This window comes from Peromyscus californicus, unplaced genomic scaffold (genome assembly GCF_007827085.1).
Source record: "Peromyscus californicus insignis strain IS unplaced genomic scaffold, ASM782708v3 Scaffold_21__1_contigs__length_65335640, whole genome shotgun sequence".
In the NCBI taxonomy this organism is placed as follows: Eukaryota; Metazoa; Chordata; class Mammalia; order Rodentia; family Cricetidae; genus Peromyscus; species Peromyscus californicus.
This window is the reverse complement of record NW_026294514.1, coordinates 42449000-42466596: the sequence shown is the minus strand read 5'-3', so window position 1 is coordinate 42466596 and position 17597 is coordinate 42449000. Positions and strand designations below refer to the sequence as shown.

The 17597-nt window shown below is 40.8% G+C and overlaps 1 protein-coding gene across 10 annotated transcripts in view; it reads right to left on the bottom strand.

Annotated features, from left to right (window-relative positions):
* The window catches only part of Ptprm (protein tyrosine phosphatase receptor type M), a 715625-nt gene that overhangs the window by 411628 nt on the left and 286400 nt on the right, over positions 1 to 17597 (bottom strand). For all 10 annotated transcript variants that reach the window (XM_052750180.1, XM_052750177.1, XM_052750181.1 and 7 more), the window contains exon 4: positions 11015 to 11093. In XM_052750180.1, coding sequence (XP_052606140.1) covers positions 11015 to 11093 — 79 coding nt within the window. The remainder of the gene's footprint in view (positions 1 to 11014; positions 11094 to 17597) is intronic.

Here is a 17597-nt window from a genome sequence, read left to right as displayed (position 1 = left end):
CTTTTTTTTTACTCAGTTTGGTTGCCTGGGTCCTTCCATTTCCCTGGGCTATCTTTATGGCAAGGATTTCAGTTTTGGGGAGCTAGGGACACTTTTGCACACTGGGGTGAATACTAACAGGGCAACACATGCTCCCTACAACCAAGTCACTCTCTTAGTCCTCTCCTTTGGAGGGCCTTTCTGGGCAGTGAGATCCTCTGCCTGGACTGAAATCCAGGCTTCTTCTGGATCCCTTTCTTGGGTTCTCAGCTGACTGAATGGTGCCTTCTCATGTCCTTGCTGACTACACCCCTTCACTACACATCAGTTCTGTATACAGCTGCTCTTGCTGATATGATTGACTAAGGAACATGTAGATTCTCAATAATTTCTCCCAGAAAGCTCAAACATCTCCAAGTGGCCCCTCCCCAAACCTCTCTCTTCACTGTGTCCTCCATGCTGTAGTAAAAGCAAAGCCCTCCCCTACTGCCTCATAGGCTCTCAATGGACTCAGAGATGCTCCCAAACCCACCTGTCTGAGGCTAGAAAATAAAAGGCTAATTAGAAACAAAAATTAGCTCGCATTTGCAAAAGAGCACGTGTAACATCAGAGAAAATTGGTCAAAACTTTAGTCTTTATATTGAGCAAGTAGCAATTTCTTTTATCTGCCAGAAACAATTTTTAGATAAAAATATAAAATGAAACAAAGGCAAGAATCAACTTTTATACACACACACACACACACACACACACACAATTAGTAGTTTTGTATGTGTGTGTGTGTTTAAACATGATACATGGACAAAAACTTACAACAGTGCTGTAGGATCCCTATTTGTATCTGTCTATTTAAGCACATAAATACCTATAGATTTTATGCACATGTGACTGCCCCCTACCTCTAGATGGCATCACCAAATTAACAAAGGAACTTCATCATGGTACTAGGGGATGTCAGTTCCTAGATAGGAATTCAAATGTTCAAAGTCATTCAGGTGTTTATTCATTCAAGGTGACTTAGATGTTCAGTAAATGAGACTGGTTTAAAACTGTTGGTTAAGTTGTAAAACTACATATTAATAAAACTTGCTGAATTAGCAGCACTGAGTATGATTAAAGTATGGTAGAATTCTACTTTGTTTTATTAGTCAAATAAACTGATGTTATATTTGATAGACATTTAAGATGATAAAAATAGACTTGATTTAAATTAGCAAGTCATTCTGACAACTTATATTTCAAGAATTATTTCTTATAAATTTGCCTAATGTAGCTTTCAGAATCTTCTTGGTAAATTGCAATCTGGATCATTTCTAAGTAAAATGAAGTATTTGGGTCTAAATTTTTGGTTTCCTATTTTCCCAAGGATATTCAATATATCTGTATGTGTTAATAAGCACATTCTTTTGATACATAATTTTTTTTTTACTATGAACATACATGGTTCTAGGGTGTTTTTATAAAATTCATTAGCATATGGAATGCTGACATATACTAATATTATTCTTTTTTTACTATTTAATTTATATGTTATATAAATACAAATTATATATAATTTAAATTATGATATATAACATTTAATAACAAATTATTTATGTTTATTATTTAGCTATCATTTTAAAGTAAGAATTACTAATGGCTAAATGTCATAACTACTAAATACATATGTAGGAATAGTAGATGAAATGAAACAGCTTTGAAAGAAATTCTTCAAGGAGAAAAAAGTGTGTTTTGTTAGCAAAAAGAGACTAATTCTATCCTAAGATAGAATGCTTTGAAGAAAATACATTGTGAAAGGGAGGAAAGAGGGGCTTTTATCCTGAAACCCTGAAATGGATATGTGAAACTACAAATGATATTTGTGGAAATGATTTTTGTCTTGATTTGACAGGATTTATTTACAAATGTATGCTAAGATAAACTATGACATTAGCAGTACACAGACGTGAAGTTAGTGTGAAGTCCTCACTGAAGTCTTTCTATTAAAAAAAACAAACCTTTATTGTGTTCATAATAAAAAATTAGACAGAAATGGAGTTGCTTCATGTTTTAAGTAATCATCTATAAAAAGCAGGTATTTTACATATTACAGGATTAATTGCATGTTTTGTTTATCCTGGACTGTGAAGGGAACTAAATCAATACTAAGAGCTAAGGGGAGGGGTCCCTTTCATTCATGGTACCTTATCTTCATCCCTCCTCCTTTCTGCCTGCCCCGTTTCTCACTTCTCTAGATCCTTCTCCTCCAGGCTGCCAAATATCTCCAAATTCCTCCAGTTTTCCTTACATACGTCTACTAAACTCTCTCCACTGAAGAGTCCAATAAAGGACGGAATGCACGACATCCCTGTGCATCCCTTCTCTCCTACAGTGTCAAGATGCAGAAGAGGGCTGGCTCATGCCTTCCTAACCATGCCTTTCCTAGTAGAGCCATGAGACACAGATCTGCAGCCCATCTACTACTTACAGCACCACTGAAGTACAAACTATAGACATCTCATCTAAGACATACTTAATTTGTAGCATCTTGGACAAAAAAATCCCACTGACTAATTCCTTTCCACATATCTCAGGGATCATTCCGCAAGAGCAAGAGTGGGCTACTCGAATTATGTTCTTTGTCAAACTATGATAGCATGTGTAGGAGATGTTTGAAAAATAATTTCCCTTCCTCCATCTCTGAAATAACTGTCTGAAATTTCTTACCTAGGCTGTTTACCCATTTCTCCTTCCAGTATGACTAATATATTGCAAGTTTCAAGATAATGGAATGTCGCTTTTTTTTTCTCTCTACAACATGTGATTTTAAAAAGTATGTTTCACATACTCAAATATGTGAAAATATTTTAAAAGAAACATTAAAATAAATAAGTTTCATTTTAAATCATATATTATTTTATTTCTAAGAAGTAACTTTTGAAATGTGCATTTATTTCTGCAAACTTGGTTGTTTTGAATGGAGAACGTCCTGGGACCTGTTGAGGACACACACAGCAGCATTCTGAACTGTTGGTTAGAAAATTAAACTCTGATTCATAGATCACCTCCGTACATTAGTTAAGACGATACAAAGTGACATCCCAGGGCATTCTGTGTACATGGTACAGAGTGGGAAGGAAGGTTGATAGGGTAGATATAGGTTAAAAGAATATCCCACTTAGCTGGCCATGTTGGTGACGATCTGTATTCTCAGCACATGGAAGGCTAAGGAAAGATAATCATAAGTGTGAAGCAGCCTGGGCTAGATGCTGAGGTTGTCTAAACAAAGAACATACAAACATATGTACTTATGCGTGTATGTACGTATATATGTATACCCTACTGAACCAAAACAGGAAGAACACACACACATGTACTTATGCGTGTATGCACGAATGTATGTATACCCACTGAACCAAAACAGGAAGAACACACAAACATATGTACTTATGCGTGTATGGACATATGTATGTATACCCTACTGAACCAAAACAGGAAGAACACACACACATATGTACTTGTACTTATGCGTGTATGGACGTATGTATGTATACCCTACTGAACCAAAACAGGAAGAGCCTCAGCATCTAGAGTAGTAGTGCCCTCCTATGTGTCTATGTTCTGCAGCCATACCTCCCAGAGCCCAGGTAGGAGTTTCTTCCACACAGAAGCACACTTGTCTCTTGTCATTATAGAATCTTTACATCCTCAAACTTGATGACAATCATTATCCTCTTGCCTTTTTCATGACACTCTTACACTTCTGGAAATGCTAACAAGATACCATCAGTAATTTTCCTTATGAGACGTCCATGTAAAACTATTTGTACATCTGCTTATTACTTATCATTGATTCCCAAACAGGGGGTGATGCTGTTCCCAAGAGACACTTGACAGCGCCTGGACATGCTCTGACTGTCATGTTGGTGTGGTAGTGATGTTTCTGGCTTTTAGTGGGCAGAGGACAAAGAGGCTACTAGATGTCCTAAGAGGTCAGGGCAGTCACCATGACCAAGAGTTATCCAACCCCAAATGTCACTAGATATAAGAAGCAGCTGGTCTCCACCCCAGAGATGGACAGGTGTAGGGCAGCACTCCTGTACCTGTGCACACTTGTGTTTCTTTCTAGTATGCGGAAGGCCAAGGGAAGCGATCATCATTAAATTCTTACATAGACTGTTCATTTTTCTTTATGTTACATTTTTAGGAATTAAATGGCTAAGACAAAAAACAAACAAACAAAGCCAACTCATTTTAAAATCAGACAGAGATATCAAACTCCTTTCTACTAAAGTCACACCAGCAGGATCTGAGAGTGCCCTTCTTGGTGTCCCTTCCTGAACACTGTTAAACTTTTGTAGTCTCTTCGAGCAAGTGATGAACTCTGCACTTTCCTCTGTCTGCTAACCCCCTAATAATAATAAAACATTCGAGTAGCAGCCTTCTTGTTACTTCCATGGGGGACGCTCTAGCTGTCTTCATTCACACTGATTAAGGACATTTGGGAAGAATGCTTTTAAAGGGCCATGCTGTCAACAACTCCTGCCTGAACTTGGAGCAACAGAGCTCATTCTTCATTGTAATCTACTGAGGATGGTACCAGCACTGTTGCTTAGGACACACTTACACATGTAATCTGGAGATCAAAGACGGGACTGTTTGACCGTAGGCTTTTGTTTGTTACCCCTTCCCTTAATAAAGGTTTGTTACAAGGAAGTGCGGTGGTTTAAAAGAAAATGGCGCCCAAAGGGAGCAGCATTATTAGGAGGTGTGGCCTTGTTGGAGTAGGTGTAGTCTTTTTGAAGGAAGTGTGTCACTGCAGAGATAGGCTTTGAGGTTTCATATATGCTCAAGCCACACCCAGTGAGACAGACCACTTCCTGTTGCCTGTAAGCCAAAAGGTAGGAACTTGGCTATTTCTCCAGCACCATGCTTCCCACCATGATGATAATGGACTAAACTTCTGAAAGTGTAAGCCAGCCCAAATAAAAGTTTTTCTTTCTAAGAGTTACTGTGGTCATGGTGTCTCTTCACAGCAAACGAAACCCTAACTAAGACAGACAGCTACCTTTTCCTATTTAGAGTTGTCTTGACTCTAAAGTGGCTTCTTAGAGACTATCTTGTTGGTCCAGATTGGATCAGAGTGTCTTCCTCCTGGAATAACCAACTCCCTTTAACCTAGGAAATAGTATGGCATGGTTGAAACACCGATGGCCAGAGAGGATGAAGTGGCATCTGGGTAGTTCAGTGAAGTTATACCTCAAGTGGGAGCCAGGTAAAGACATCCTTCAAAGGAAAAATAATGTCCTGTATTCAGGATGGAAACTCATCCACGAGGATGATGAGGACAAAAGAAGTTGACATTCTATTTCCAAGGACAGCTTCCTCAGGAAGTTTCTGCTGGTGTTATAAGAAGAGTTTTCAATAAACATGAAGGCAGCATCATGTTTCAGAGCTTCAGGAGATCCCTGACTCTCCAGGTCCTGAACTGGAGGTCCTAGAACAATCTTCAGCTGTCAAGTTTTAAGGTGGATCCCACACTATGATTCCGATTTCAGCACATTATATTCAAGCATCAACACCTCAACCTTTACTGTCTCTAAATATAGGGAAAGTCCTTACACACAAGCCTTTGTGGAACTTCTTATTTGTAAAATAGAGATCTTTTGTAGCATGAATCTTAAAAGGTCTTATATTAATAAGACTGTTTAGCAATTTATGTTACAATCTTTTCTATTCTTTTTGTTTGTTTTGTTTTTGTTTTTTTGAGACAGAGTTTCTCTGTGTAGCCCTGGCTGTCCTGTAGATAAGGCTGGCCTCGGACTCACAGAGATCCAGCTGCCTCTGCCTCCTGAATGCTGGAATTAAAGGTGAGACCCACCACCGCCAAGAGAGATCTTTTCTTTTTTAAATACTCATTTAAAGGAGTGGGATAAAGATTTTAAAAAGATGATTCGGGCAAGGTATTCTGTGCACTTAGCCCTCAAAAAAAAATCTATTTAAAATACATGATATCCTTGCAAAGTGGAAAGAGCCCAAGAAAAAATGTTCTCTGTCCAGCTAAGTTTAGAAGCCATGCTGAGCTGGAATGCCAACTTTGCCAACTACTGTAATTGGAATTCCAGGTATAGCTCCTTCAGAATGGAAATTCCAACCCCTCTCATATTCAAAAGGAAACATTCCTTCTCTCTCTAAATTTATAGGCCCATTTATTTCCCGGGTACCCTTTCAAAATGCTCCACCGGTTCCTTGTGAAGTCTGCGGGAGCTCTACAAACTGTCTTCCATGAATAACAAACAGGATTGGTTCAGCTCTGCCTTTCCCTCCTGCCTGCTGCATACCATGGCTTTTCACAAAGAGTGAAGTTCTCAAATATTAATTGATCCCCAATCAGCCTTTGATCCCAAAGGCATGAGTTATCATTGACCAAGACACAGATCTCCTCGGAGATGCCTCATTTCTATTGATTCTTCAAAGCCTGCATCAAAATCCCAGCAACAAAATCAGAGAAGAGTAATTGGCAAGATCAAAGAGCAAACTGAAGAGGGGCAGAGAGGAGTAGGCCCTAGTCCTCTTATTTCCATTTCCATCTCAATGTGATAGCAAAGGCTGAAACGAACTGGAAGTGTGCCCGACAGCCAGAATAACCAGAGCTCCGGCCTCTCTCATAACTGTCGTCACAAGCAAGGATATGCTGATAAACAGAAGCTCCCAGAACTACCCAGGCAATGGTGGCAAACACCACACTTGGCAAGCAGGCTCTGAACTTCAAAAGGGACACAAATGAACCCCCTAAATCTAAGAAATCCATCCACTTAGCTATTTGGATTTACTATTTCCCAGTAAATAATTCAAGGGTGTGAGAGAAATGGATAATTAATCATAATAATGTAAGTTCACTATCTCTTCTTTGAAATACTGAGACCAAAGTGTTTTCAAATTGCAAATATTGTCAGATTTTATAGTATTTGCCTATATATCATGGGCTGCGTCTTGGTGTGAGACTAAAGTGTAAACATGAAATTCATTCATGTTTCATACACATCTCATATGCACAGACCTAAGGTAGATTTGCACAATGCTTTCAATGTCCCTATGTTGTGACTATAACCCATGGCATGACTTCATGGGCAGTGAGGATGCAAATACAAGCAACCACTCAAGCATACACTTTAAATGAGGCATTTGTAGGGCATGCAAATGACATGTCAATAAATCTGTTAAGGTATTTGTGGTTTATGATGTATAAAAATATACATTAACACAGCAAGGTGATTATAGCAATACCCAAGAGTTTTAATTGGTAGCATATGTCCATGAAATCAGCACTGGGAATACTGAGGTCTGAGGATCATGAGTTCAGGGACAGCCTGATCTACATTGTGAGAACTTGTCACACACAAAAAAGTGAGGTCCCACACAACAGTCGTAGATGCACACTCATAATGTGTTTAAACCAAAGAGACATTTATGAAACATTTATTGACAACATCCTCCTCCGTTTCCCCTCCTGGGATTACTGAACCGAATTCAAGATAAGTTTTTAGTGTGCATACCAAATTCAACAATTATCTGTGTTTGTGAGAAGGGGTCTTAAGTAGACAGCTGCTGATTCCGCACAAGCATCTCCACATTTCAGGCTGATCATGCATCTGCTGTCACTACATTAATATCAATTTTACGAGCAACTGCATCCTTCTATGAGAACAACTACTGTCTATGAGAAACTGCTGTCGTGCTGGCTCATAAACCCATGTGCGTCCAAACAAGAGCCTCTACAGTGAAGTCAGTGAGGCTCAGCAACTCTGCCTCCCCGTGGAAAACATCCTTCAATGGGAAATATTCATGCTCCTTTGAGAATCTAAATTTAATGAGCATCGAAATTTCAAAACAATTTATTATTGTTTAGCAATCTTGGTAAGAAATCTCACAAAATATTACCTGTAAAGCTTTCTATTTTAAGATCAAACCAAATGTCTTCATCCTTACAATTTTTATTTGTACATTTCCCCCATAAACTCACAGATTATGTGAAGAAATAACTACCGAAGAGCTATAATCAAACCCACTTACAGGGTTTCGTTCACAGGGCCACTGCAACATACATCACCCGCTAACCCTCAGCCACCAGCCTGGTGCTCCATTCTGTGTCTCATAAGGCAACTGGCAAAGCCAGTTAAATATGAGTGTGCATACCTTCAGGGGAGGAATCAGAAATGCATCCCTAGTGGCATGGGAAGCTGACTCCACAGCAACGCACACTACCACACCGCCACCACACATATATGTAGGAACACAGTCACAGAAGGGTCAGTATTGGATCTTTATGTCTGTGATCAACACATAGCCTGGAACCCAGTGGGAGGCACAGAGGCTTCGTTCAAGGAACTCCTATGTCAGCCAGAGGCCCCATGTAGAAGGGGAAAAACCCAGGATGCAGATTTAGGATGCTCTGGGTAACCTTGGCCGTAGGTCATCTCACCTGGACCCAGTGAAGCCCAACATCTGTCCACAGGCAGCTAGTTCTAAGATGGAGGAAGGTAGGACACATCAGAGTGCTCAGCATTGAGTACGTGTGCAGAACTTTCAGGTTATTTTCTGTCCTCCTTTACATAGTGACTCAGAAGCCATGAACATGCACGTTAGCAGATCCTGGGGCACGTTTCAAAGCTGGCGGCTATCATGCAAGGACTTGGCCAAGTTCCAGTTCAGATAATTATATTCCGTTTCCTGAATTTGCCCTGATGTTTCAACTAGTGACAGCCTTGTTCATTTTAATTTTTTTTTTTTTTTTACCTTTTCAGGGAAAAAAGTGGAAAGAATCTCTGTGAACTCTCCCCTCCCCCCCATCTTGCTGATACAGAAGAAAAGACCAATGTGACATGTGACCAAAGTAATGGCAGCTTTGGTCATGAACAAGATGATGGGTCTTGTGTGAACCTGCACACGGGGCCGGCTTCAGAGGACCAGAAAAAGACATCATAGAGAGAGTAAAGGCCCTGGGGATGAAATGAGGCAACTGTGTCATGATGCCTTTGTGGGATAATGATTGCACAGGTACCCTCTAGAGCTACAGTGGGCTAATAATTTATTCTAATTCAGGCAACTGAAGAAATGCCCTCCCTGCAAGTGTGTGCATTTTAATACTGTGGATCTAACCATTCTTTCATGGTTTGGACAGGGGCCATCAGCAGAGACCCAGGAAATGGAGCAACTTGCCAATTTCTTTGCATGCCAGGCATTCTAAAAATAAAGCAGGCTGCCAATGCTCAGATGGCCAAAAATGTAAACTCCAAAAGTATCAGTCTTGGGAAAGGATACAGGGGAAATAAAATGTCCACGCACCATTGGTGGGAAGCAAATTGGTTCAGATACTTCTCACAGCAATTTGGAAGCAGCTGATAAATCTAACACTGTGTCTCCCCACATTCCAGCAACTTGGCTTCTTAGACACATGCATATATTTTTCTCGTGGAGACACACACATGCTGTACCACAACAATAATTTTAATAGACAAAAACAGAGGAGGAGGCACCAAATGTTCAAAAATAAGTACAGGCTGTGATATATTCCCATGACTGAACACCAGGGATTGATCTTAAAAATGTAAGTGGAAATGGGGGGAAAACCAAAACAAGACGACAACCAGAGCTCAAAATCTACAAACTCTACATATGCAGACGCAGCCAGCTATGGACAGAAACAATCAGGAGCAAACAAGTCTTTACTAAGTACCTACCATTGCCCCTCCCTGCCCCCACTTACTATTACAGAGCCTTTAAACTGTACTCATTATTGTAAGTAGTCAAGAGCTGAGTCAAAGACTCAAGGAGAATGTGAAGACGATGCCCCCCCCCCCCTCCTTTTAGGGCATCCATGGACTTGATTCTGTGGACGAACTGCCATGGACATCACGGGACAGAAACACAGAAAAAATGGACACAGATGAATACCATTTATTAGAATATATGGAAGGCAAAGCTAACAGTGTCGCTAAAACTAATATTGTGAATACACACTGCTTATGAGAAACATAGTTCACACATGTATGTACACACATATACACATGCAAACACACATATACTTATGCATTTACACATATACATATACACACACAGACATGCATATACACATACCCACACACATATACACATACCCACATGCATACATACATACACACACACATACACATACACACACACACACACACACACACACACACACACACACACACACACACAGAGGTTATTTGTTGTGTTTCACTGCCCAGCATAGTAGATTTCTTAGTTTAAAAAAAATCCAGGCCTGGATCTTATGACAGTGGGAATGCTACCCCTACTTTCCCAAACTGCATCAAATGATTGAAGGGAGTGGGCATTTGACCCATCCTGATGATCCTGTCCAGGTTTTACCAAAGGCCAAGGACACAAAGGTTCAGGAGCAGTGGACAAGCAGGCACCTCCCAAGGGAAGGTAGGCAGATACATAACCAGCTTCTCTGCCATGGTGGTACCTGTGGTCTGCCTCCTTGGTCTCAGTTTACCCACTAAGCCACCTCCCCAGCCTATTAGCTTTTCTATAAAGGCCTTTTCTTCCCTCCTGTGCATTCTTAAAGTACTAATTTATACAGAGAAGGGACAGGCAAACCCGGTGCTGACAGATGGCTAAGGAAGGTATTTTATATTGGGTAGGTCCTACGTCTATTGGGTCCATACTGTTTGGAACTGTGTGACAAAAACTTGGGAACAGGCATAGAAACATACTCGATTTGGGAATGGAATGTGCCAACCTGCCGCATTTAATCCTGTGCTAATACTGAAAATAGAAATCCAAATGTCCCTCACACCTGCTCTGCATTTGCAAAGATATCAAAGGATCTACGTTTGCACACAGGCTGTGTGCTGTGGGGCGGCTAGATCTGGAACCCACATCTAGAGCCCATCAGAAAACTGTTGGCAGGACAGCTTCTCTCTGGGTCTCCCTCCCATCTTTCAGTCTGTGGTGTAAATGTGGCCCAGTGATGAACCCCCACATTCAAAAGGAAAGTGTACTTACTGCATGGGTGTCCTAAGACCTTAACTTCATCAATAGCAAGGTAGCCGTGGTGTCCAGAGGTTACCACTTCAAAAATCACCTGGAAAATGAGGCGAGATTAATGTCATTAACTCATTTTTATAAGATTTTTTTAGCAAGTGTCTCCTATGAGGAATAAAAGTTCACTCATCCTCCATTTATTTTTCCCAGCACCTGTAAAGCAGTTAATGGCTAACACTTGTGCACCACTGTTTCAGGCTCTCAACCCCAAGTATGAGTAAGACTGAACCTGGTCTAGTCCAAGGAGGTGTAAGGGCAGAGGCAGGGCCATATAGCACCTGCCTAAGGGGTCATCTGCGCAGTAATGGGAAACCATGGCTGAGGACAGATACAGGGAAGAAAGGGTCATGGAGTCATTTTCAAGGGTGGAGTAAAGTACTAAGGCCTTAAAAAAAAAATCAGAAAACTGAAATGATGCAAAGTAAACCATCGCCCAAAACAATAAAGTTCTCCTATCTGTGATACTCATCCCCCGACATATTGTGATCTCTTGATCGAGGGGCAGGGTTAAGGTTTAAGCTTCTTTAGGAAACATTTCTGAAGGCCTCTGCCTAGAATGAGACATTTGGGATCCTAGGTTTTTACATTTAAGAGTAGGAGGGAGGGATGAGGGGGAGGACTCAGGAAGGGGTGGGATGAGGGGGGAAGTGAGAGGAGAGATGAAGGGGAAGAGCTTGTTGTTGAAGAGCTATACTATTTGAGAATCTATGACAAATCCAGGGAACCATGGCAAAGAACATACTTGAAGTACGAGAACGGGGGGTGGGGGGAGGAGAAAAGGAAGGAAAAAAAAGAGAAAGGAGGAAAGAGGGGAGGGAGGGAGGAGGGAAGAGAGAAAACAAGGCCATTAGTTATACTTAAGGAAAGTGCAGGGTGCTTATGATGGCTAATTGTGATGCCAATCTGACTGGGCCGACGACTAGAGCATACCTTTACGCTTGTGAGGGTTTGTGAGGGTGTTTCTTGAGAGGGATAAGTAATGGGGACACTGATGCTAAATGTGGTGGCACAATCTCACAGCCTGGGGTCCAGATGGAGAAGGGGGGGAAGCAGGAAGCCTGAAAGGCAGGCACCCCTTCTCAGCTTCTGGGCCGCCACAGTGGCAGCTGCTTTCTTCTACTTATCTTCACCACAGTGGGCTGACGAGTGATGTCAGGAACCACGCTCGCGTTCCTTCTAGGTCTGTGCTGTCTGTGTTAATCATTTTTACCGTGTAGGTAACAGCACCCAGCACCACTAGACAGGCATGTGCCAGGGCTGCAGCCCATGAGGAGTCGGTGTTAAGAGGCTGAAAGAAGAAAGTGAGCTAACACTGTAAAGAGGGTAAAAAACATGCACAGGTAGGCATGATCATGACCGGGTCCTACAGGCCAAAGGTCAGTCACATGCAATGGTAGGCATGATCATGACCGGGTCCTACAAGGGCAAAGGTCAGTCATGGCCGGGTTACAGAAGATAGCTTGGAGGACAGGAAAACCACTTCCCATTCACATGGAGATGGGATCAACTGCACTTTAGATGAAGATGTGGGAATTCAAAGGAGAACAATAAAAGTGACTTCCGCAGTGTTTAAAAAAAAAGTTTTAAGTCATTGCTGGGTCCCGCAAGAAGTAGAGAATGAAGGAACTGGTGATATCAGCCTCTGGGAGTGAAGGGGACATTTGAAAATGATTAATCCTTAGAGAAAACAAGACTGAAAGGGATGGGAGATGTACAAGGCTACCAGTTTGCTTATCCTAAGGAATGAACTGAAAGTATCAACACAACCAAGTAATTGTTCTCTTTTTATTCTAGAGAAATGAAAACTTTCATTCACATAAAAAGCCTGCACACAGTTACCAAAGCTCTATTATAAAATCCAAAGAATACAGACACCTGAGAAGTCTTTTAATTAATGAATGATTACACAGACTGTCCCAGCATACCACAGACTGCTACTCTGCAATGAAAAAGAACTAAATACTGTCATAATCAAAAGCATGAATCAATCTTCAGGGAATTGTGCTGGATTTAAAAAAAAAAAAGCCAGTCCTAAAAGATTACATGCCACCTGATTCCATGAATGAAATATTCTGCATTGTCAAACTTCAGGAAATAGAAGCCAGACTAATGGCTGCCAGGAGTAAAGGACAGGGGAAAAGTGGCAGGAGGGAGGTGAATGGTCTTTGAAAAGGGCAACTTAAGCCATCTCTGTCAGTTCCTACTATCAGCATCTTCGTCGGTAACTGAATCGTAAAGAATTAAGCGTGTGTGTGTGTGTGTGTGTGTGTGTGTGTGTGTGTGTGTGTGTGTGTCTGTCTGTCTCTCTGTGTGTGTGTGTGCATGCATGTGTGTGTATGCATGGATATGTGCATACATGCAGTGATATGCAAGTATTAGAAAACATGTGGAAGTCATAATAAGCACTGAACATTCCATCATGCCAATACCTAGCTGTGATGTCATACCGGAACTGGCAAATTATTCCCACTTGGGGAAACCGGGTACCATGTCAATGGGAGCATCTTCATTAGTTTTTACTGTTGTGTGCCACACTGATTACAAAGCAGTTTAGTTTAAAAAGTAATTATGTAACTATTTACTAAGAACACATTATGTGCACGATGCAGGTACCACTCCACAAACATATCAGTTTATAGAAAGCACAGTCCAAATATATTACATGAATTTTTAAATTAAAAAAATAATAAAAGGGAAAATTTTACAAGAATTTCATATTTCAACAGAATGAGTAGTCTGGATATAACGTGTTTGTCTGAAGCATGCAGTGAGTTGCAGTAATCTTAATCTCCATCTGTTTCCAAATGTTCATGCTCTTGTTCCTGCACACTGAGCAAAACCTTGGCTCCTAAGAGTGCTTTGTTTGTGTTTATGCAAAATCAGAGACAGCAACCCACCGACCCGACCTCCAGATGGAAATGTTGAAAGCAGGGGTCCACCCTGCAAGCACAAAAACCCAGAAACCCAGACTCACAGCTCTGCACCAGAAAGCCCTGATAATAAAACAACACACGTGTGGGAGAGAGGGGCCGCCCAGAAGAGCAGAGATGAAATAAAACTCTGCCCTGTTCGTAAGTTTAATATGTTGTTTTCCACTGGTGATCCAACAGAAAGGAAAAACTGCCTGGATGCTCCTGTGTGGGACCAGGGTAATTTATTTCTTTACGTCTAAGTTCTGCAAGAGGACGAATGAGGGGCAAAAAGATGAATGTCAAAAGCAGGCATAAGAAAATCATTTTTGAGGTCCTAAAAGCAGGTTCGCCTAACAGTCACCAGCTGCAGCTCCAGAGGTGGCAGCAGGCTTTGCAGAGACCTGTCAGGTAGCTCAGTGAAGTGCCCACTGTGCACTCCAGCCAGGGAGGCAGGGAGGCTAATGGCACATCTTCACCTCCCCCTCAGCTCCTCTAAAAGCAATCCCCCAGTCTCATTCCCTGCTTTGTAGCAGACCACATGTTGAGGTCTCTCCTCACTCTCTGCCCCCATTCCCAGGGGACTAAACAGATCCTGGTGGAACACTTAGATTTCCTCTGTCTTGTGACCACCCCCCTCATTCCCCCTACCCAGATCACCCTCATTTCTAAGTGTCAGTTCCCAATACCTAGAACTATATTTCTATCTGAACCCCCAGCGGTCACAGCTAGAAGGATCCCAGAAGAATTTCCTACCCAGAAACACACAACCACCACACTTTCTTAAGAAGCAGAGAGGGCAACAGGCACCAAGGAACAAAACACCCACCCAACAAGACAAGACCAGATACCAGCACCTAGAATTATAATCTTCCCAACCCCAGGTGTGTAGACACCAGCGTAAAAACACAATAACAGCCAGGACAATATGTCTCCACTAGAGCCCAGAACCCTACCACAACCCTGACCTACATCATAGAGTTCAAGTTAAATATTATGGATGTTTTAAAGATTCTTGATATACAATTCCAGGTTGCTACTTGTAAAGACTATATTTGTTTACATGATCACCAGGAATATATGAGAGAATATCTCATTTATCCATCAATGCATAATGTTTTAATTTTAATATAGTGTTATTACCTGAGCATATTTAGACACTGTAGAGGAAGGAAAAGAAACACACACAAAAGGCACAAAAACATTATCAACAAAATCATAGAAGAAAATATCCCTAACCTGAAGGAAATGCTTATCAAGGCATAAGAAGCATACAGAGCACCAAACAGATTCGACCAGAAAAGGAAATCCTCTTGGCACACAATAATCAAAACACTCAACATACAGATAAACACTTGCAGCAAAGTAGTTGGATACAAAATTAACTCACAAAAATCTGTAGCCCTCCATATATAAATGACAAATGGAATGAGAAAGAAATCAGGGAAACAACACTTTTCACAATAGCCTCAAACAATACAAAATATCTTGGGATAACTGCAACCAAGTAAAAGACTTGTACGATAACAACTTTAAGACATTAAAGGAACTGAAGAAGACCTAGGATGGAAAGATCTCCCATGTTCATGGGTTGGCAGAATTAAATATAGTAAACTCGCCTATCCTATCAAAAGCAATCTACAGATTCAATGCAATCTCTACCAAAATCCCAACACAATTCTTCACAGACCTTGAAAAGATAATTTTCAGCTTCATATGGAAACACACACACACAAAAAAAACCCAGGATAGCTAAAACATTCCTGAACCACAAAAGAGCTACTGGACGATTCACTATCTCTGGTTTCAATTTGTACTACAGAGCTACAATAATAAAAACAGTATGGTATTGATACTAAAATGGACACATTGATCAAAGGACTCAAAATGAACACCCAGGCATAAACTCACACACCTCTGGAACCTGATTTTTTTTCTTTATAATGAACCCAGAAATACACAATGGAAAAAAAGATGGCATCTTTAACAAATGATGCTGGGCAAACTGGATGTCTGCATATAGAAGAATTCAAATAGACCCATACTTAACACCTTGCACAAAACTCGACTCCAATGGGCCAAAGATCTCTACATAAAACTAAATACACTGAACCTGATAGAAGAAAAAGCAGGCAATAACCTTGAACTCACTGGCACAGAAAAAGACTTTCTGAACAGAACACCATTAGCACAGGCAGAAAGATCAACAATTAATTAATGAGTTATGAAACTGAGAAGCTTCTGCACAGCAAAAGGACACCACCCTTTGGACAAAGCCTACAGAATGAGAAAAGATTTTATACTAACTACACATGCAACAGAGGGCTAATATAAGAACTCAAAAAACTAGGTATCATGAAAACAAATAGCCCAATTATAAATGAGGTGCAGATCTAAACAGAGAATTCTCAAAAGAAGGAACTCAAAATGCTAAGAAACACGCAAATGGTCAACATCCTTAGCTATGAGGGAAATGCAAATAAAAACTACTTAGAGATTGCATTTTGTGTCTGTTAGAATGGCTAAAATTAATAAAACAAGTCACAGCTCATGCTGGCTAGGATGTGGAGTAAGAAGAACACTCCTCTATTGCTGGTAGGAGTGCAAACTTGTACAGCCACTATGGAAATCAGTGTGGCAGATTTTCAGGAAGATGGGAATTGATCTACCTTAACATTCAGCTATACACCACACACTTGGGCATATACCCAAAGGACACTTCATCCCACCACAGAGACACTTGCTCAACTATGCCCACTATTGCACTATTCATAATAGCCAGAAATCGAAAACTCCCTCGCTGCCCCTCAACAGAAAAGTGTATTAAAAAATGTGGTACATTTACACAATAGAGTAGTACTCAGCTATAAAAAAAATGAAAATGTGAAATTTGCAGGTAAATGGATAGAAGTAGAAAAAAATCATCCTGAGTGAGGTAACAGAGACCCAGAAAGAGAAATATTTGCTTATATGAGGATATTAGCTGTTAAGACAATGATAACCAACTATTAATACATAGAACCATAGAGTATACATATAGAGAAAGGAATAGGTAGACCTCCCTAGGAAAGGGAAATAGAATAGATAGTTAGGGATGGATGGGAGGGTACTGGAACAGGAGGACCAAGTGAGGAGGAGGGGGCAGAGATAGGAATGGGAGAGGGAATATGAGGAGAAACAGCAAAACTAAGGGCCATTTGAGCAATAGTATGAAAACTTAATACAGTAGAAACTTCCTAAAATACATACATATATGAAGGTAATCTAAATGAAGTTGTCAAATAATGGGGAGTGAGCACCCAACTGGATATCTCTTGCTACCAAATGGAGCTTCCAGTATTAAGAATGGGTTACATCTAATTGAGTTGTTGGTCAAAGGGGTCCCACGAAATCCCCAAACAACGCAGGCTGTTGCCAAGACTGTAAGATGCTTTCCACAAATTGACAACAAGGCCCCATTGCTGATGACAATACCCATACATTGGACACATAAAAGTTGATTCAGTGACCACATGGCGCCTTCACCCCTACATGCTATTATTTTTGGTACAGGAAAGTTCTCTGAACACTACCAAAAGGGAAAGGTCAAGAACAACCCAGCCACAAACCCTTGGATCTACAGTGGTGTCCTGCTT